The sequence below is a fragment of the Gobio gobio genome (assembly GCF_949357685.1).
Source record: "Gobio gobio genome assembly, chromosome: 22".
Lineage (NCBI taxonomy): Eukaryota > Metazoa > Chordata > Actinopteri > Cypriniformes > Gobionidae > Gobio > Gobio gobio.
In genome coordinates this window covers 37,933,006-37,955,450 of record NC_137118.1, presented here as the reverse complement: position 1 = coordinate 37,955,450, position 22,445 = coordinate 37,933,006, and the positions used below count along the sequence as shown (strand labels likewise).

The following is a 22,445-nucleotide window of genomic DNA, read 5'->3' as shown; positions in this document are numbered from 1 at the left end:
CAATTCCCTTGTTGTACAGCCTACTGAAGTTAATGAAAAGTTTATGATAATAATAATAATATTCAAGTTGTACCGGCCGCGCGTGTTCAGTGCAGTTTGTGAGTGTCACAAGTCGCACGTTTCTGTGGTAAAATTACTGCTCCTGCACTGGGATTCAAGCAGCTTTTTTAAGGTAATGGCGAAAACCATTTTAGAACACTAGCAAAAATGTAAACATAGGCTATATAAACTTTAATATATCCTTTTATTGAAACTGGTGCTTTGCTGTGCAAAAAGACATTTCCAAACATTTCACCCGCTGGTATAGGCTACGTCCGCTTTTGCCGCAGAGACTGTCCTATAAATGTATCGCTATTTATGATGATCCGCGTAGATTTCAGTTGACGATACTGTTTAAAAGTTATTAATAACGAAACATGAATGAATGATAAAGAAAAGAGCTGGATGTGCTTAATATTGAAAATAAATATTAAAAGCGTGATAAATCCCGAAAGGGAACTGAATTCTACTGATGATGCTGTGCACACGCTCTGAGCGCAACACAAGCAGATTAGCCTTTGTCTTTGGTTGCACGCCTAAAAGGCCAAATAAACACAAATATTTTAAAATGCCAAGTCGAGTATTCACGTAAACACAGTGGATGTAAGCACTGTGCTTTACTATCTCACTATCTCTCTCTCACACACACACGCACAAGAAGAGGATTTATGCTCATCAGTTGGTAACTCAACCTCACAGTGAAAGCCCTGCACAATTAATTCCATATTGCAACTTATTTAGTTGTCTATGGACCTAATAATAATTACTACTGTTGAAATTTTATTGGAAAAAAAACACGTTTTATATATAGGCCTATATTATTTATATATTATTTTTTACTGTGGCTCTTTTGGAAAAATGCATTAACCAAAAATGTAAAAATGTCTCTAAGGTTCCCGGCCCCTGGTTTAGGGTTACTGTAGAAACGTGACGGTGCAAAATGGTGACTTTACAGTAAGGGGACCCGTGGTGTATGTAGATAGAAATGCCTCATTCTAAGATAATAAAAACATAACAGTTCATTATGTAAGGTCTTTATACACCACTGAAAACATAGTTATGTATATTATATTGCATTTCTGTCAATAGATCCTCATAAATACTACACACTGCACCTTTAAACATATCATATTGTGTATGAAAACTGTGTTGCATTAGAGATGAAAAGGACTGAATTGCTTCAGAAAGTAGAAGTTTCAAACTAAGTAATCCAGTTCAGCATTCATTACAGAATACATTTCATAAATGGCATCTACAGTTACAGTGAAGTTTATCAAGAACTGGCGAACTTTTTCTAAGCATTCCTCCTCTCCAACTTCTTGATCCTTGGATAAAGCTTTAAGAAAATCTGACCTGCATGGTGCAGCAAATTGGGCAGCCTACAGCAAAACACAACAAAACGCTGGGTAAGCAATCACTCTCTTAATAAAACAGCCATACATTATTACAGATGACCTCAAAACAATTCTATGACTTTTTCAGTTGATCACCGGATTTTTAAAAGTATATTTACTGAGTCATTTTAAAAGATAATTTCCTTTACAAGACTTTTCGGTAACACTTTAGAATACTGATCCATCATTAATGAATGACTACACAGGAACAAATGGGTAATGCATTATCAACACTCTAGTAACTACTATTAACTAACAAGAAACTGATTCATAAATTAGTAAGTAATAGTGCTTAGTTGAATGCGGTAGTTCACTATTAGCTAATCAATAACTACTATCGTTTTCCTAACTCCCAGAGGACTACAAAGAACTACTACATACAGGTTCATAATCAACATGAATAATGCATAATGTATAATTCATTCTAAAGTGAAGGTAATGGTAACCCACTAGTAATGACTCAAGTGTTACTACATCTTTCTAAAGGAATTACTAATTATTTGGATCAATATTCTAAAGTGAAAAACATACCTCTCTAGTAATGACTGAAGTCATTGTAAACTTCATTGAGTCATTGGAGGTCATTGAGGTTTTTGTAAGGTTTTGGATAGTAACACTTAAGTAATTACTAGTGGGTTACCATGATCTTCACTTTAGAATACTGATCCAAATAACTATTAATTCCTATAGAAGGATGTAGTAACGTGTAGTAACCGAGTCATTACTATCAAAAACTAGTCATTACTAGAGAGTTATCATGTTTTTCACTTTAGAATACTGATCCAAATAACTATTAATTCCTATAGAAGGATGTAGTAACGTGTAGTAACCGAGTCATTACTATCAAAAACTAGTCATTACTAGAGAGTTATCATGTTTTTCACTTTAGAACATTGATCAAAATAATTAGTAGTTCCTTCTGAAGGATTTTAGCCTGACAAGCCAGACCTACATCAAGATGTTGGGTCTGGAAACTCACCATTGGCAGGGCTTAATCCGAGGGGCGGGATAAACGGTTGTCTTTCAAATTCCCTCTGCACGCAAGAGATTAGCGCTACAACCAACCAGAGCACTATCAGTGGTGAGACAACAAATCACAAGCGGGTTGTGGCTGAGTCCCATGTGTTTTCCCATCAGCGGAACTTGTTGATAGAATAAACTTTTGCCATATCCGGTCGGCAAAACTCCAAACACATCTTCCTTTTTGAAGAATGACTTGACATCAGTGCAGTTCTTTGTTAGCAGGGAATTCACGCGGAAGAGCCGCAACTCTGCCGTCATTATGTTAAGCCCGCCCACCGACTCTATACACGATGTGATTGGCCTGACCAGAGTTTGGTTTTTCAACCCCGCAAGCCAACGGAGAGTTGTTAGACGACCCTGGCTTCAAATTATATTTGCTGCAGCTAGGGTGCATCTAGATTTCTAGGGTAGAAGGATTTAATAATACCTGAGATTACTAGTGGGTTACCATGATCTTCACTTTAGAATTAATTATACATTATGCATTAGTTTCACTAATTATTAATAATTATAATTATAATATAGTAGTTCTTAGTAGTAGTCCTCTGGGAGGAGTGAAAAAAATAGTAGATATTGATTAGCTAATAGTGAACTACCTTATTCGACTAAGCACTATTACTTACTAATTTATTAATCAGAGTTTCTTGTTAGTTAATAGTAGTTACTAGATTGTGTTAATGCATTACTCATTTGTTCCTGTGTAGTCATTCATTAATGATGGATCGTATTCTAAAGTGTTATTGACTTTTCCCAGCCTCATGTTATGCCCATCTTGCCATGCACACATAGCAACTGAAAACACCCACCTTGAAAACTTTCTGGACAATCCAACCATGGTACCTCTTGAGGGCTTGGTCATAAGCTTTAGTGATATTGATGCGAATAAGATTGGGATTGTCCTCATCTCTCTCCCCATCAGCTAGACTTTGCAGTAAAATCTGAATGAACCGCAGACCTCTGAGGAAAACACTGGTGATATTGTCAAACAATTTATGAAAGATCATAAACTGTACATACATAGTATATTTATATTAGAGCTGCACCTAATATGTAGTGTATGCATTTTTTCCCCCAAACCAGTTTAAGGTTAGGGTGTAGGGTAGGTTTAGGGGTTAGCATCTTTTGTAGCATTATGACATGAGTACTGAAATCTTTAGAATCGAGTTTTCGCTAAACAGGTTTATGCAATAAAAAGCATGCGTTGATTACTTATTGGATTTAATGCAGTACGTCATTGCGCTATAAGCTGCAGCGAGGACTAGTTTTCAAATAATGATTCATCTATGGTTGTAAGGAAATAAGTGCAGTTAGAATGCCAAAATATGTGGGAGAGCATTGCTATAGTGTGACAATATTGTATTGCAAGAGAAAAAGAGATGGAAGGCAGAGAGAGGAAAAGCAAAGCCCCCAAGAAGAAGAGGCAAATAAAAGAAAGAAAAGCCCAGAGAAATGCAGAGTGTCCAAGAAAAAGATCCCATATCCCTTCCTTGACCATGTGACTGAAACCCAAATGTGCGACATTCAAACTGACCAATCAGAAGATTACAACTTCCCTCACCCTACTAAAGATGTGAAAATGAGCAGACCCTCAATGTACCCACATCTTGACTTACAGGCCTTGATCACTATTAGCCCCTCTTTGCCTTTAGGAATTCCAAATGGCCCTTGGAGGGCGTTGGAAAAGAAAAGCAATAGTCTTTTTTGATTTTCATCCTTACATCCTCATAGAATTTGTAAACTTGGGAGTTCCGATTTGTACTGTGTGACCGCTGTACCACAGATTAATTTTGCTGTTGATAGTGTTGTCCGAGACAACCATTGATAGTGACGGCTAGTGTTGTGGACAGTTACTTTGAAAAGTAACGCATTACAATATTGTGGTACTCCCTTAAAGGTTTACTTCAGCGATTTAGCATTAAGCTTTGTAGAAGTAGAAACCCGGTAGTATATTCGAATTATTGTGCTTTCCCCCCTCATGTCCCCCTGAGAGGAGATAATTATGCAATTTATTTCTGGAATCTCCAATGACGCAAATATCGTCATTTTGCGTCATCGGAGGATTTTTTGGCCAGAGGCTAGAGACTACAGCCAGTAGAAGGAGCTAGTTCCACATGTTTTCAACCCGCCCATAGAGGTGGGATCTCACTCACAGAATGTAAATGCGCACGGCCGCTCAGCTCGGGTATTCATAATGGAGCAGTGCGGAGCAAAGCGAGTGTTTCAACTTTTCAATTAATTCCTATGAAAGTTTAGCTTCCATATGCGATCTGAAAACACGCCAGACTGGACACGTGCCGTGAATGACTGCCGTGCTTACCTCAGCTCTTCGCTCTCGTGATGAATGAAATCTGACTCCTGCTGCGTCTGTGCCGTGACTCGTTCGGCTCACTCACACTTTATTGAAAAGACATGTTTAGTTTTTAATTGTAGTATCTGTTCTCTAACTGAACAAAATTATTTTATTACTATGAAAATCAAAACAACAGTTGGCGCGGTGTCATGGTGGGCAAGTGATAACCAGTAGCCGTGGCTTTGGGAGTGGCCTTGTTGAGCAGCGAAGCAAGCGCATTCTGGGAGTTGTTGTCTTTCATCCACATGAGACAAAAATACATTTTCTGTCTTTTCTCAGTCTAGAGGGCACCAAATTCAAAAATAATTTCACATTTCTGCTACATAAATGACCCAGTTTAAATACGCATTCATCTTCCAGCAACTAAATGCGTTACTTTTTAAGAAAAGTAATGTGTTGCGTTACTTACATCACTTCCTGTGTGTGAGGTCTCTACACTAGATCGTGTACATTGACCTTCTTTCCCGGAAGTGCTGCGCTTTCGGGGCTGTTGGACATGGTGTTGTATTTGAGGAAAAAAATTATATAAATACTGTTCGGTTTCTCTCAGAAACCGATCGTTTCGTGTCTTAAGACATTAATGTGTCGTCACGAGCCCCATGGATTAATTTGAAGTTGTCTGTGCATGTTTTTTTACCCTAATAGAATTAGACCCCATTGACATGCATTCTATGAGTGACACACAGCAACGGTTGAAGTTAAAAATCTCCATTTGTGTTCTACTGAAAAAACAAAGACACCTACACCTTGGATCGCCTGGGGGTAAGCAGATAAATGTCAAATTTTCATTTTTGGGTGAACTATCCCTTTAATGTATACTCTCATTCACCGCTATAAAATTTAACCCAACTATGGGTGCTTTCACACTAGCAGTTTTGGTGCGCACCCGGGTTCGATTGACGTCAGAGTTCGTTTGGATGATGTGAACGTTGTCTTCTGAACTCGTGTGCGCACCGGCGAACCATACCAGAGTCCGCTTAAAAAGGGTGGTCAGGGGTACGGTTCATGTGAACTCCGGTATGGTTCGCTGCTGATGTGAACGCAATTGTACTAAATCTTGGAAGTGAACTAGGGCTGAACGATATATCGCTATCGTATCTATATCTAGATATGAACTTTCAAGATATTACTATCGAAAAAAGCAACGATATAGATTTCCCCTCTCCGCGCTCGCCCTGCATACAACTCTGGCAGTCACAACAAACATCAGTTTTACGAGTGCCCTTGAATGCACCGCTAAAGCCAGCGCGCACACACTACCAGGGACGTGGGAACTATATTGTGAGAGGGGGGGTGGCGTTTCCATGGTGACGCGTCATTGCTTGTCACGTGACACACCGCAGCAGCAACAGCGCTGAATGAATGATGATCTGCTTTTATGTCATTTTTTCCATTTTTATTCAGAATATTCACAAATGTGTTAGCTATGGCATGAAATATCTGATATTCCGATTGTCAAATACATGCAAGTGGAAGTATATTGTTGTTTAAACACCTTTATAACGATCGCGTTAGTTGAGCTGTATGCGCGATGGCCGCCGCCATGTTAGTTTGTGCCGCAGACGCAGTTCAGAGAATCGGATCTGTTGGATTTACAACCTCTATGTTTACAACACGTGAATTCATCCACTTCTCCCGAAATACTTAAAAGTAAGTGGCTGGTGAACTGGGAATAGAATAGAGTAAACATTGAAGTTACTTACACAATGTGTATCTGATATGAATAAAACGTGTCGAATTATAATGGAAAGGATTATTATTGCCTCTTCCATAGATATCAGTGTGTATTTTACAAACTCTAAATGTATTGTTTTTTTAGTACTTATGTGAATTTATATGTTTGAAACCTAAAATAAAAGTTGTGATATATGACAGCTCTGAGCGCGCCTGTCTCTGGCTAAATTCAACATTTGAATTTAGCAGTTGATCATGTGATGCACTTGATCATACGCTCCAGGGACCAGCCTAGACTGATTACACCTGTGTGATCGTACGTGCGAAAGGCTTAAAAACAATACATTTTCTGACACAAATTTTTGAAATGTAGGCTTAAATCAAACACATTTTAATTCAGATTCTGGTTTTCACCGAACACGTAGTCATATCGTATTGTATCGATATCGAGATATCTGGCATGAAAATCGAGATATGAAATTTTGTCCATATCGTTCAGCCCTAAAGTGAACCGCTATTAATGACATATGATTTGATAAAAATGTGTTTGTGTGTGTTTCACTCATTTTCCTGGCGAGCGTGACGGACATACTGCAAGCAGAGAGCTGTATAGATCTAATTTCTGCTCGTCTTCAGCGTTCTTTAGAGCATTTGCAGTACATTTGCGGCAGATAGACGCAAGTGCCATTACGTACTGAAGCTTTGGAAACAAAACCAATATAAAAGTGAAAATATTAAAAGTGAGTTGAGCAACGCTATGCATTTTGCCGCCTTCACGCTCGCTGTCGTTACTAAGCAACCGGGTAAACAGTTGCTGCTTTGATGACGCAAACGCACCCCGGTTCGGACCCAAATAATATAATATGAACACAGTCCAGGCAGGGGGAGGGGGGAGCAATCGAACTCGGGTTCGGTCCAAGCAATCGAACCAAGTGTGAAAGCACCCTATGATGACTTCCACTCTGAGAAACCCGGAAATGTGAAAAGGGTCTATTGCACGACAGGATTGATTCAGTTTACAGCACTTCTCATTAATTTCTATGGTATCCTCAAACAGTGATTGACTGTCGCACAACTCTAAATGAAATTCAATGACGTCAAGGCTAATGTTATTGGTTATCAAGGCACACGTGATCCAAGTTAGCCGTTACGCTTTCTCCAATGGTGGAGCCACGGTAGGGTTGCCACCCGTCCCGTAAAATACGGAATCGTCCCGTATTTACAAGCAAAATGACGCGTCCCGTATCAAACCAATACGGTTAAGATTTTTTACATACATACGTAAACACATACGGATTTTGCAGTGTGGAGAATACTGATAGCAAATATAAAGAAATCAATTTCACAATAAGTAGTACAGGAGCTCATTTGTGCTAGATTGCATTTTAGCGGCTTTGTTGCCATAGCGGCGGAGTCTCGAGAACATGCGCTGTGCCAGTGTGCTTGTAAACTTGCGCATTTTTTTTAAAAACATGTCAAGCTCACGTCGTGTCCACCGTTTGAACGCAAGAGGATCTCCAGATATAAAGCTGAATATCAAAAAGGTACCAATGGGTCTGTCCAGTAACTCATGATGACCCTCAGGCCAACTGCACACTTTATGAGAAGTATTTCAGTGTCTCAGTCTGTCTGACTTAAAGCAGCAGCGCTGACAGACCGGTCTATGTGACAGACACATCCGTGCTTCTAAAAGGTAGGCCTATAGGCCTTTAGTCTTTTTTTAATGGATAATATAATATTCCATACATTATCAGAGCTTGGCAGACAGAATTATTATTTTTTAGACAGGTTAATTAATAGATTATAGCCTAATAAATGTTATTATTAATTCATAATTTGGCTAGGCTATATTAATCATACATAATAAATAATTCTGTCATATCAAGTTTATGACATTTAAAAAAAGATTTAAAAAAATATTTAGATACAAATGGGACAAATAATTACACAATAAAATAGTCATAATTTAAGTAAATTGATAAAAGAAAATAAACATTTTTAAAATTCAAAAAAGTGATTAGGCCTACTGGTTCAGAATGACTGCTTAAAGGGACAGTTCACCCAAAAATGAAAATTCGGTCATCATTTACTCACCCTCAAGTTGTTCCAAACATGTATACATTTCTTTGTTATGTTGAACACATAGGAAGATTACTATGGAAGTCAATGGTGCCCCCAAAGCAGCCTGGTTACAAACTTTCTTCAAAATATCTTCTTTTGTGTTCAGCAGAACAAAGAAACTCATACAGGTTTGGAACATCATGAGGGTGAGTAAATGATGACAGAATTTTCATTTTGGGTGAACTATCCCTTTAAAGTGCCCCAAATAGGCTAATAAAGAGTTATTTAGAAATAAATAAAATAATCAAATGTAAAATAATATAAAATGTGTTCTGTTGCAAGTTCACGTACTTGATCTCATGTTTTCTTATGGTCTATTATTTAGCTGTCAAGTTGTCAATGTTGAAATAATAATGTTACTTCAATAATTTTGCCACACTGAAGGTGGCAACTCTAAGCCACGGACCCTAGTATCTCCCAATAATAAGACCATCTCTGTTAGTGTTTGGTGTAGGCAATCAGCACTGTTATTGACACGACCAATGAAATCTTTAGAATCGGCTGTTTCTGCTGTACTGGTTTGGGGGTGGGGGGTCGCACATAGACATCATCAGTGTTGTGCCAGTTCACAGCTTTTCTGAACTAGTTCAAGTTCAGTTCATACGTGCTCAAAGTGAACAGTTCACGTTCAAAGTTCACATTTTTAATTCTGAACTAGTTCAAAGTTCAGTTCATTTTACTTTTTTCGTGAGATATTCAAATAAATACTTTTTTTCACACTACGAGCTAGAAATCACTATACGTTCTTTGAAGCTGCTCATTGTAGACATTTGCTCATGACAATGCAATTGTGGGTTTCTTACCAGGTGATGAAACTTGCAGCAGTACAGACAAGGTAGACCAGTTCTATACTTAGTGCAATGAAATCTACCAGCATTTAATTAAAAAAAGAATATATAATATGAAATATGTATATATTATTTGATATATATGATATTATATATACATATGTGTGTGTATGAAATGAGCAAAACTCTTGAATGAAGGTAATGAAGGCAAAACTCAAAGGCACAAAAAACTTTATTTTTAAGGAAACTGCGTATCTTTATGGTTGATACAGTGATTTGTAAGATGTAACTTTGTGTAAGATGGAACTTTATGCAACTTTAGGTAGGTAACTTCAACTTTCATACAGTAGTTGGTGACCTTTTCAATTCAGTGCTGGGGACATGATCTACAGGAACATGGTTACACTAGTGCGAACTGAAAACTGAACCCCACCCCCTGGATACTTCTTTCTCCCCTCAGGTCAGTCCAAAGAGTTTTTTGTTTGCATTCAACACCAACTGTTTTTCGAAGTTGGCATCTCCCAATCGGTTTCTCCTGGGCCTAAATATCTGGCCACCAGTGCTGAACAGCCTCTCCACTGGAGCACTTGACGGGATTGCTGTGTTGTACTTCACAAACAGCTTTTTCAGCTTGGGTAGGACTGTGTACTCATTGAAGTTGTCAGCAGTTGGGGCATCCAGGTACATGTCCACCTCGGACTTGGTGACTGTTACTGGGCTTCGACTGAATTTAAAAAAGGAGGAAGCACTGCTTTTTCTCTCTGTTGCAGAGGTTTGCGCTTGTTCAGACTCCACCACAGAGATAGATTGCACTTCTTGCTTCAGCATCACTCTGTACTGCAAGCGCTGAATGTCATCCGACACCCAGTCCAACTTGAACATTGGGAGTAGTACAGCTGCCAGGATGTTCTCTTTTTCTTCAAGCCTGTCATCCAATCTTTTGCAGATTGCCTGAATCATGGTTTGGATGAGAGGACGACATGCAGCCAGACCTTCTGTAGCTGTAGGCTTTGAGCTCTCATCCAGCAGCCCTCTCAAGTCATTTTTCAGCTGCACAATTGTAGGCACCAGGTACCCAAGGAATGTGCTTTTCTCCCCTTGAAGAATGTTTAGTGCAGCGGCTAAGGGATGCATCACACTCACAAAGTTATGGATGAAATCAATCTCCTGTGGGGAAAACCGCCGAAGGCCGAACTCATCACAGACGTTGTGCAGAAGCAGCCTGTCATATTCAGGAGCTGGATCACCTGGCGCTATCAGGTCGCTGGCCTGTGGAGTCAATGTGGCTATGTGACTCAGGCGCTGCATGGAGAGGAACATTGAGTTCCATCGTGTGTTATTTGGAGTGACAAAGCCAATCTTTAGCTTTTCCTCAACCAAATCTGAGGCTTTTGAGCTCCGTTTAACTCTGTTCCACAGAGCGCATGCTTTGGAAAACACAGGCCTCGCCAGTGTGTTGTACTGCCTGTCAGTTACATTCTTTGTGTCGGCAGCAACAAGATTTAAGGTGTGGGCCATGCACCTTCTGTGAGGGGGGAGGCAGGGATCCTCTAACGCTGAGAGGGGTGCTGGCTCAAGTCCATCATCATCACCATCATCATCATCATCACCATCACCATCATCCAAACTGTCAATTGCCTGGACAGAAGCCTCTTCCACTCTTTCATCAGCAGCTGCAGCCGCAGCTGTAATAGCAACACCCTCTCCAAAACAGTTAAATGCCTTAACAAAATTTGAGGCATTGTCTGTCACTGTGCACACAATTTTGTTCTGGATTTTAAATTCCCTGTACACCTCTGCCAGTACTTTTGCCAGTACATCATATGTGTGTGACCCCCTGACACGACGGCATGCAAGTGCAGCTGATTTCCTGAGTGATGGATCATGTTTGTCAAGCCAATGAACTGTAATGCCCATGAATCCCTTGTTGACAGCTGACCAGCAATCAGCTGTTGTGCAAACAAAATCAAGCTCGGCAAGTTCACTTTTTAATTTATTGATAACCTCCTTAAATTCTCTATTCAGTAGTCCCTGCACTTGCTTTCTTGAAGGCACATGTCTGGTTGGTTGCAAACCTGTCACTAGTCTGATGAACGAGGGTTTCTCAACTTTGCTTAGAGGTTGTAAATCTTCCACAATGTAGTCGATAGTCAGTTTATCTACCTGCTCCTGTGAGACCACCACGGACCTCTTGAAGGCTGCTGGCAGTGTCATTTGCGTTTGGGGTTGGCAGGCGGTCTTTTTTCCTTTTCCTCCCTTATGACCCTCGAGGGCGTGCATATATGCATTTACACTGGATGGATGTTTTAACTCCATGTGCCGTTTCAAATTCGAGAAGGACGTTGTTGATGTCCTAACTTGTTTTTGCTGCGCAGGTGGACATATCTTACACAGAAAGGTAAGATTTTTGCCGTCGGGGTCTTGGTTTGCAAGAGTGTAAAATTGTTTTAAATGTTCATAAGGAGAATCGGTGTCCGTCTCCGTGCCATCACTTCCACTAGCCATTTTTTTTTAAATTGCAGCGCTTTCTCTCACTCTCGTCTTTGGTCTGTCTCTCTCTCTCTCTCTCGCTCCTCTAGCCCTCCGCGCTCTCGTCGTTGCCTGCTACGCGGCGTTGCTATGCCTACCCCGCTCTGCTGCAATTCATCACGGGTAACGTAACTTGTGCGGAAGCCAGTATGCTATTCTCAGCCGGACACTACGTTGCACGCAATGCATTGCGCACACAATGTCAAAACCATTTCTGTCTGGTGATACATGATTTAAGCGGCACCAGCGAGAATACAGGAGGGAGGAACTTTCTCTCGTTGCGTTTCAAAAGAGAAAACAGATGTCACTCAGTTTTCAATGGAAAACAAATTCCAACATTCATTTACAGTGATGTCTGCCCGCCGTTCATGACACATAATGTGAACTAATTCACGTTCAAGTTCTTTATTAAAAAATGTGTTGCGTTCAGTTCAACGTTCACGAAAAAATGAGCGTGTTCAATGAACGCGTTCTTTTGAACTCGTTCACGCACAACACTGGACATCATCACTAATTGTGACGGATTCTATTAGGTTCTCTTTCAAACATAGCTCGGTATCTCACATATGGGAACGCCCCCAGGCGTGATAGACTATGGAAGCACCAATTACACCACGTCTGTCCGAAGGATGGACCAATCACAGCTCATAAAAGGAGCCCACCCTCTCCCTATATATATTGCTGTGATCCCCGAAAACGGCATTCTTGTTCTCTTCCCCGTGAAGACTTTCCTTTAGCACCTGTCCTGCTTCAGTTCACAAACGTACCGTCAAGGTAGACGTTGCCGAACGCAGTGCAGACTAAATCTGTTGTGGATTTCTACTCGTTACTGAGTCATTTTCTTATTGTAGCTAACGCGTTAAGGCGAGCTAAACTTCATTTACTCACCATGTCGAAGGTGTCCAAGACCGCAGCGGAGAAAGAGGCCTCTTCGCACTCGTGTCCGGCAGCATGCGGTTTCATGATCTCAGGCAGGGATTCGCATCTGATGTGCATCGCATGCATGGGTGTCAAGCACGCTCAGGCTGCACTGGCGGATGCGGAGAGTTGCGCGCACTGTCGTGTAATGCCGGCCAGGGTCTAAGAGAGAAGGCTTTGTGTGGCCGCTTCTTCTAAAGAGGATCCGGTTCTCTCTTCCGTCCCTCCTTCTACAAAGGTGATCCCGTCCTCTTCCACGCAGAATCCTTCCTCTTGGGGGGAGATTATGGAAGTAGATTCACCTATGCCGCTTTTCGATCAGCTACTCGCGGAAGGCGATGAGGGGGAGGGAGACGAGGAGGAGGATGAGGAGATGTTAGCTCGCCTCCTCCGTGATGAGCCGGATGATGAGGAAGATGATGCAATCCTGTCTGCGGCGCAAGCGTCCAGGCCAGTGAGCGCGCTAAGCGGCGACATGCCGTCAACGGTCGTAGACTGCGACCTAGCGGAAGTTTGCAAACGTGCAGCGACCAAGCTTGGCATCGACTGGCCCGTAACTCCTGGGGATCCAGGAGTTAAACGGGATATCTATGACGGGAAAAGGCTCCCTGCTCGCCTTCCACCGGCGAAACAACTTCTTCCCGCGTTGCCAGCGTGTGTAGCAGAGATGAAGCGATCGTGGGACAAGCCCTTTTCTCACCGGGTGCCCGTCAAGGGTTACTCGTCACTCGATGTGAGTGAAATGGAAGGGCTAGGGCTTTCTAACCCCCCCACGGTCGAGCAGTCAGTGGCCCACCACCTGCATCCAAACAGGCAGACCACTCTCTCATCTGCCAGTCCCTCCCTCCCGGGAAAAATGGAACGCTTCACCGCTTCCATGTACCAAAAAATATATAAATCCTCTGGACTGGCAGTGCGGGCACTTAATGTCACTTCATTGTTGACAGCCTATCAAGCCGAGTTGTTGGAGGAGCTGGGCACTCAGCTGGACGCCGGAAATCCAAACCCGGCTGTCTGGGAGGAGATCTGCAACATAACGGATCTCAATTTGCGCACCTCACGTGGCGCGGTGCAAAGCTGCGGCCATACTATGGCTCTTGCCGTCGCAGGCGAGAGATCGCTATGGCTAAATCTCTCGAGCATCGGAGACAAAGAGAAGTTAGATTTTCTCGATGCTCCAATGGATGCTAGTGGGCTGTTTGGCACGGCCGTTGCAGCGATGAGACAGCGGTGCGACCTTCAGAAGAAGACATATGCCTGCCACGCAAGAGAGCACCGCGTCCTCCTGTTCCCCCGCGTCCTGTTCCTCCGGCGCAGAACAGGAGGTTTTTGAATGCATCCAGGCCCGCGAAACCCCAGAGCACGGAGCAGGCGGCTCGTCCCCCCGCTGCTTCAAACGCTAAACCGTGGGCAAAGCAGTCATTCGCGGCGACAGCCGCAAAGTCAAAGTCTGCTATCCCGTCCTACAAAAAGAGGAGGGATACCTAGGACGCAATTTCTGCATGGGAGGGACGGACAGCACCTAGGGTTCTCTGTGATGTCCCCTCCCGAGTCCGCCATATCTGTTCCCCCACCTGCGAAGAAGCGGAGGATGTGGAGTTTGGACGAGAAAATGGTTCCAAGTTGTGGTCAGGCCAGTTCAGCTTCCCCTCGACACACAAGGTTCCGTCGAGTGCAAAACACTCAACCACCAGTAGGTGGTCTGTTGGGTACAAGCACAAGTTCTCAAGTGCATTGTCACAAAGCACTTCAGCCCCTGGGTTTAAAAATAATAAAAAATTCTCTGTCGCATCCAGGCTCACTGCCGAGGGCGCAGAAAAACAAAAACAAAATAACAGCAATGAACCCAGAAATAAAGCGGTCTCTGAGCTTCACAGAGCCTGGCCGTTTTTCTCTCGGTCCACTAGATGGCGCCTTAACCCCATCTATGGATTCGGTTCAGCTGAACCCGTTGGCTCTTTGCCAAGAGGCATGGAGACAGTGTTCTGCACACCCGTGGGTCCTCACGACGGTAACCAAAGATTACAGGCTTCAGTTTGCTGTAAAACCACCCCCGTTCAACGGGGTCATAGCATCTGTAGCAAATGGGGATTCAGCACGTGTGTTGGAAGAGGAAATATCCTCCCTCTTAGAGAAAAGAGCTATAAGACGGGTTCCAGAGGGGGAAACTGAAAAAGGCTTTTACTCCCGTTATTTTCTAATTCCAAAGAAAGACGGGGGTTTGCGCCCAATAATGGACCTACGTGTTCTAAACAAACACTTGAGGAAGAACAAATTCAGGATGCTCACTGTCACAACTCTCATGCGCGCTATCCGCAGGGACGATTGGTTCACCGCGGTAGATCTCAAGGATGCTTACTTTCATATAAGCATCTATCCTGCGCACAGGAAATATCTCAGGTTTTCCTTTCGGAGCGAAGCGTACGAATTTGTTACCCTTCCATTTGGGTTAAGTCTTGCCCCTCGAGTGTTCAGCAGGTGCATAGAGACAGCGTTATCACCGTTGAGACACAAGGGGCTCAGAATATCGGCTTATCTGGACGATTATCTGATATGCGCTCACTCGCGGTAGCGCGCGGAGCGGGACACAGAGATGCTCACATCTCATCTATCGAATCTGGGATTCAGAATCAACGAGGCCAAAAGCCAGCTGATTCCATCCCAGGAGATAGAATACTTGGGCTTACGAATAGACTCTGTGGCTTACCGCGCCATGCTCTCGGAAAGGAGGATCATGACGTTTTATCAGTGCCTTGCCCAGTTTCACAAGGGAAACCTGGTATCGTTCAGGACCTGTCTCCGCCTTTTGGGCATGATGGCTTCGTCGCTATCCGTGGTCCCGCTAGGCTTGTTAAAAATGAGAGACTTCCAGCGATGGGTGGCAGCGAAGCGTTTGTGTCCTCATCGGCACCTTGCGCGCCGAGTGGGAATACACTTGGATTGCGTGATGGCTCTTCATCAGTGGAGAGATCCCTGTTTATTCCAGACAGGGGTTTCCTTGGGGAGCGTGTTGCTGAGAAAAGTAGTGACAAAGGATGCATCCCTGTTGGGCTGGGGAGCTGTTTTCCAGGGCAGGTCGGTAAACGGCCGCTGGACGCCCCAGCTTCGCAAGCTTCACATAAATATGTTGGAGTTGATGGCAGTCTTTCTGGCCCTGAAACATTTTCTCCCATTCTTGGAAGGGTTTCATGTTCTGGTCAGGACAGACAACACGACGGTGGAGTGAAGCGTCTGAGACCAGTATCTAAACGCCTGGTCCCGTCATGGGATTTGTCCATGGTTCTGAATGCTTTAACTCTGGCTCCATTTGAACCTCTGGAGAGTGTGGATATTAAGCTCCTATCTCTAAAAACTATTTTACTACTTGCTTTAGTCTCAGCTAAATGAGTGGGTGAATTGCATGCCTTGTCAGTTCATCGAACATGTTTGAATTTTAGTCCGGATGACAGCAAGGTTACGCTGCTGCCTAACCCGGCCTTCGTTCCCAAAGTCAGCGATTCAGCTTATAACTGCTCTGCTTTGGAGTTACGTGCCTTTTACCCCCCTCCTTTTTTCTTCGGAGAACGAGCGGAAATTGCACACCTTGTGTCCTGTACGAGCATTACGCTATTATGTTGACAGGACACGATCGTTCAGGAAGAATGATCAGTTATTCGTTTCATGGGCCACTCAATGTAAGGGTAAACCGATCTCCTCACAGCGCCTCTCCCACTGGATGGTGGAGGCGATTGAATTGGCCTATACGTCTATGGGCTATAATTCCCCAGCGGGCTTAAAGGCTCATTCTACAAGAGGTATGGCTACTTCTTGGGCTTTGTTCAAGGGGATTTCGGTAGGAGATATTTGTGCAGCGGCAAGCTGGGCTTCCCCTCATTCCTTTATCAGATTTTATCAGAGTCTGGATGTCACTGCGCCTTCAATGGCTCATGCAGTTCTTAATGTGGCTCATTGAAGAATTGAAAGGTTATCTTTCGTTCTTGCCGGGTCTGTTCGGCGGCTTCGGAAAGCATGCGTTTCGGGAGTTGGCTATATCATTCCCATATGTGAGATACCGAGCTATGTTTGAAAGAGAACGTTAGGTTACTTACGTAACCCCGGTTCTCTGAGAACAGAGCGAGGTATCTCACCAAGCTTCCCTACTCGCATTACACGGGGGAAGAGCATGTTTAGAATGCCGTTTTCGGGGATCACAGCAATATATATAGGGAGAGGGTGGGCTCCTTGTATGAGCTGTGATTGGTCCATCCTTCGGACAGACGTGGTGTAATTGGTGCTTCCATAGTCTATCACGCCTGGGGGCGTTCCCATATGTGAGATACCTCGCTCTGTTCTCAGAGAACCGGGGTTACGTAAGTAACCTAACGTTTTTCACTAGATGGTTAGAGTACATGTTTCACATTGTTACTTTTTGTTTGCATTTTATAAATAAACTAAAGCAAACATGTATCATTACCTCAAGTAAATAACATTTTGCTTATTAGTCTAAAGTTCAGGGGCCTGTACTATGAAGCCGGTTTAGCTGGCTAGCCAGATATGTTGAAGCTTAGTTTGTGCCAATCCTGGGTTTTAGGTACCATTAAAGTGGTTTGGCTTTTAGCTGTGTTCATCTCCATAGTAGCTTACTCTCCACGGCTAACCTGCTCCAGGGCAGGTTATGTTCTGGATAAGAGATCTCAAACTGAAATTAGACCAATCAGCTGTGAGCAAAGTGACACACCTCTGATGCAATGAAGCCACGCCCCCTGTTTCTACTCCACATTAAAGGTCACTACAGAGCAAATGGTTTTTAAAGACTAAAGTGTCTGGCTTTTAACAATGCTTATTTATTATAATAATAATAATAATTTTGAATGATTTAGATATCATTTAAGTAATTATTATACCCATAATCAATTACACACTTATCATTTTAGTTAATCAATCATTAAAAGGCACATAGTTAAAATTAATATAAATAGCCTAAAGGTCATACAAATAAGCTTTAAAATCAATAAATCTTTAAAAAATGACTACATGTGAGTTTAAATGTTCAATTCTCTCTATATATGAACTAAACTAACTTCATAACTTTTACTTGCATTGACGTATAATATTTTTCTTAAAGTTGTCCTCGACAGCTCTTTTCTTCTGTGTAAATTTGTTTAAATTCTTAATATTTTTAAATCATGTATATTCTGCAGAAGAGTGAAGTGAATCTCACTGCTTCTCTCGTGAGAAGTGAATCTCAGTTTTACTGATACACAGCGTGTGATTGGCTGTTCACTGCTGATGTCACAGCTAAACTCCAAAACTCAGGATCAAAGCTTGAGTTGACAGAGAAATATGGAAGGATATCGCGGACAATTTTCAAAAGGAATTGCAAATGGTATTTGCAATTGCGTTTTCAATTTGTGGACGCATAATATGTGACACAATCCAAACGCAATTGCAAATCGCGCATTACCATTTGCATTTTCGTTTACGCAAACGCACAATGACTGCCAAATTTCAAATGGAAAAGCAAAGTCTGTTTGCAATTGCATTTCCAATGTCTTGCAAGTTATGACCCTGCCATTTTGGAATAGCAATAGAAAATCACCTATTTGCTCTTTTATTTCCTCCGTGTCCTGCCACAACCTGCACAAAATTCAAATGGAATCGCAATCCCCTTTGCGTTTGCATTTCCGATGCCTAACACAGTCAACTGTCAATCAGGCTTGAGGGCGGGGTTTATTGATGTAGTCGGAAAGTAGGCCACGCCCTCAAGTGGTAGAAAACCAAGGACTTTTTCATCATTATTCATTCCTAAGAACATGGGGAGAAATATCCAATGTGTCTATTTAGCAAAAACAACAAAAAAGTCATAAAACTACTGTGTAGTTTTTTGCACTTCAAACAAAGCCAAATACCTGGAAATAGACTATTTATCACCTGCCAACCAAACAAAAAGAAACCAAAAGAAGACGGCTCTGGTTGCAAGCAAATTGTCAAGAAGCAATTAAGATAGGGATGCTTTAACCGTTGACCAAAAGTAAGAATTTTGACAGATTAATATACAGTTAAACGGTTTAAAATGTGTATATATATTTATTTTTTTATTTTTTTAAGGTTTGAAATTTTTATTTAATTTTTTTGCTGCATGGTTAAAGCAAAATATGCTAAATTCGGTTTAAAAATCAGTTTAATATATAATATAGGCCCATAATCTTTTAAAATAGGCCTATCCTTTTATTGAACCTGGGGCAAAAAGACATTTTGAAAGATTTCACCAGCTGGTACTTTCGGTTTTGCCGCGGAGATCCTTGTGATAAATAAATGTGTTGTATTTATGATAATCCGTGTAGATTTCAGTTGACGAAAATAAATAATAAAAGCGTGATAAGTCACGAAAGACAACTGAATTACTGACAGGATGCTGTGCGCGTGTTCCGAGCGCAACACGGACAAGCGTGCCCAAACGGCCAAATAAACACAGAAATAGGCTATATCAAAATGCCAAGTCGAGTATTCACATAAACACAGTAGATGTAAGCACTGTGTGCGTGCACTGCACACACATAAATTTATAACCGGACCTCAAAGTGAAAAATTTTAAATTAATCTGATGAGAAAAAAATGCCGGTTCTTTATAAGATTCAATCTGATTTAGTAGTTTTTCGTTTTGTCATCTTAATGTATTAATTATTTAGAATAAGTGAGAAATAGGCTATTTAGTATTTATTTATTTTATGCTTTTTATTTATATTACTTTATTATATATTATTTCAGTTTTTCTCTGTTGTCAGAAACGCTGCAGGTGCGTGAAAATTTGTGTGAATCCAGGTTCTGTTGTTGAGCTGTTCTGTCAAATCTGTTAAATGTCAAAATAAAGATACAAATATAGTTCAATGAATAGGAATAGGCTACATATGATGAAAATAATAATGTTGAATAAAATGAAATGAAGAAGAAAATCAGATCATCAGAGGAGGTAGGCTACGAAACGAACATGAACTGCGATTGAATGTCACTAATGTAGTTTTCTTTTCTTTTTTGATCGCTTGGCTCTTGAGCACAGAATCGTATGGACAACACACAACTCACATCATGTCAAGTTTCTATAGATTTTCTGATTTTAACTCATCATGATAATTTACTGTGTCGGGTGCAATATGATGATATTCGTCTGATATAGGCTATAGCCTACCGAATGCAGTCATGTCACTTCTTATTTGCTGTTTTTTTTTCTGGTTGCAGGTGAACATACAATCAGTTCTGCATTTTGACTTTGTTTGAACTAAAGAGTTTAAACTTGTTTTTTATTACAAAAATAGCCAAATCCCCCGTTTTCCACCACTTGAGGGCGTGGCCTACTTTCCGACTACATCAATAAACCCCGCCCTCAAGCCTGATTGACAGTTGACTGTGTTAGGCATCGGAAATGCAACGCAAAGAGGATTGCGATTCCATTTGAATTTTGTGCAGGTTGTGGCAGGACACGAAGGAAATGAAAGAGCAAATAGGTGATTTTCTATTGCTATTCCAAAATGGCAGGGTCATAACTTGCAAGACATTGGAAATGCAATTGCAAACAGACTTTGCTTTTCCATTTGAAATTTGGCAGTCGTTGTGCGTTTGCCTAAACGAAAATGCAAATGGTAATGCGCGATTTGCAATTGCGTTTGGATTGTGTCACATATTATGCGTCCACAAATTGAAAACGCAATTGCAAATACCATTTGCAATTCCTTTTGAAAATTGTCCGCGATATCCTTCCATAGAGAAAGTTGAGGATCAGCATCATGGGACCAACAAAGCCTGAATAGATTGGTTTGGTTTTGTCAACTCAAAACTAATCTTGTAACCCTGAGTTTATTAAACTACCATCATGGTACAGGCCCCAGGTTTTTCACAGAAATAAACGTATTACTTCAGAATTCCTCTCTATTTTAGTAGCCTACAAAAATTAGATCCTCGTTGTATTTAAGTTTGTGCAGCTCTAGTTTCTATTAACGTGATTTGTTGTTAGTATTTCACATAACTTTTAAATATATAGAAGCAAATCAGAAGCAAAAGACATGCAGAAAATGTGAACAAAAAACAAATTACCTCTTTAACCACATAAGCGCCAGTGTTGCTCCAACTTTAGGCCACTCTGAGCCATAGATGCTTTTCTCAATTAATAGTATCTGCTGAAGAGTCTCATACTTCACTGGATCGGAGTCATAGACAGCTTTAATTTTCTTGTGAGAATGGGGAAGAATTCAGAACACTCTTCAATACATTTTCAAAGGCATTTGATATAGAAAGCATCCATAAAAACTGACTGATGAACACATAGCTTAGCCCTTAGACTTACTGTGATGTTTCCATTTATGTCAGCCTTAATTGGTGCAAAAACCTTGGAACCAAGGCAATCTGAAAAGTAATTTTAAGAAATACATTATAACAGCTAACCCTGACATCATACAATTGTTAATAAATGTTGTTGAATAAAAAAGAAATAGTGAAGCAGCCAATCTTAAGTGTTATGTAGGCTACCAAGAAAGTTAGCCATCTGGTAAACAAACAGTTCATCTTGTTCTGTACTAACTAGGATACTAAAACTATAACTAGACAGGCCTAGAATAAAATACTATGACTATATCAAACGTTAAATAACAGGAATTCACTGAAACAACACTCGTACTTTTTGATCGCATTTTGATCACTTCAGGAGGCATTTTGACCAGGCCAATTTCTGACCCTGGTACACAGTGATAAAAGCGCATGGTAATTTGGCACCACCGTGTGGTTACATTAGGTATTGAACCACGCTGCGTGAAGGGTATCATTTATATCCACTGCTTTTTAATGTTTAATTTCCTACTTGTTGTTTATTTCACAGGTTTGGACAATTAAGACATTAAGTCGTCTAGTTATAATGTCACCTGTTAAAAGCAATTGCAGGGAGATAAAAATGTCATGTCCAAAATTGCTTTCATTGTTGTTTCTATTTAAAAGCAACTTTGGTACAGGCCTTGAGATACTGTTTCTTATGCTCGCTCGCCACAAATATATCATTTTTTGTAACTTCCTATAGTTAAGTCACAAGTAACGTTACAAGTTCACGACTCACCGAAAAAAGGTGGCAGATGAGAAACTGACTCCAGAAATGTTTTCGTAGCGATCTCGTTGGTGTCTGGCAGCGACGCAAACTGCTGCTCCAGCAAAAGTGCCATCGTAAAATGTGTAAATTATACTAGCTGCTAAAATATTCTGGCTTTTATAATTTCCAAAGGGCTCCACTGTTTGTTTCTAATTTAAATTCTCCGGGGAAAGTCGTGAAAAAAGTATTCAGCAGGTGAGGGAGAGCCACTGACAAATTGACCGACTGAAGAAAAAAGGGAGTTCAGTCAGTCACCGCAGTGAGGCCACAGCGTTAATAAATCATGCCAGCATTTTAAACACCCTTCCTACTGACAAATGACATGCTATACACGTTTTTAAATAATTCAATATGTTATATATACACTTAAATCCTTACATATAGACCTTGTGAGAAGAACAACAGAGCAGCTTAAAGGAATTCTGTCATCATTTAGCACCTTCGAGTTGTTCTAAACCTGAACACAAAAGATATTTTGAAGAATGTCAGTAGCCTAACTAGTA

General features: G+C 41.3%; 1 protein-coding gene across 1 annotated transcript; it reads right to left on the bottom strand.

Annotated features, from left to right (window-relative positions):
* Nucleotides 1-1,235: 1,235 nt before the first annotated feature.
* Nucleotides 1,236-22,121, bottom strand: gltpb (glycolipid transfer protein b; the record flags this gene model as incomplete). The annotated part of the gene is made up of 5 exons (XM_079804310.1): nucleotides 21,913-22,121; nucleotides 21,154-21,212; nucleotides 20,904-21,037; nucleotides 3,263-3,413; nucleotides 1,236-1,418 (listed from the first exon to the last, which is right to left on the bottom strand). Exons 1-5 carry the CDS (start codon nucleotides 22,013-22,015, stop codon nucleotides 1,236-1,238), a joined length of 630 nt encoding a protein of 209 aa, XP_079660436.1. The 5' UTR covers nucleotides 22,016-22,121.
* Between the last annotated feature and the right edge of the window lie 324 nt (nucleotides 22,122-22,445).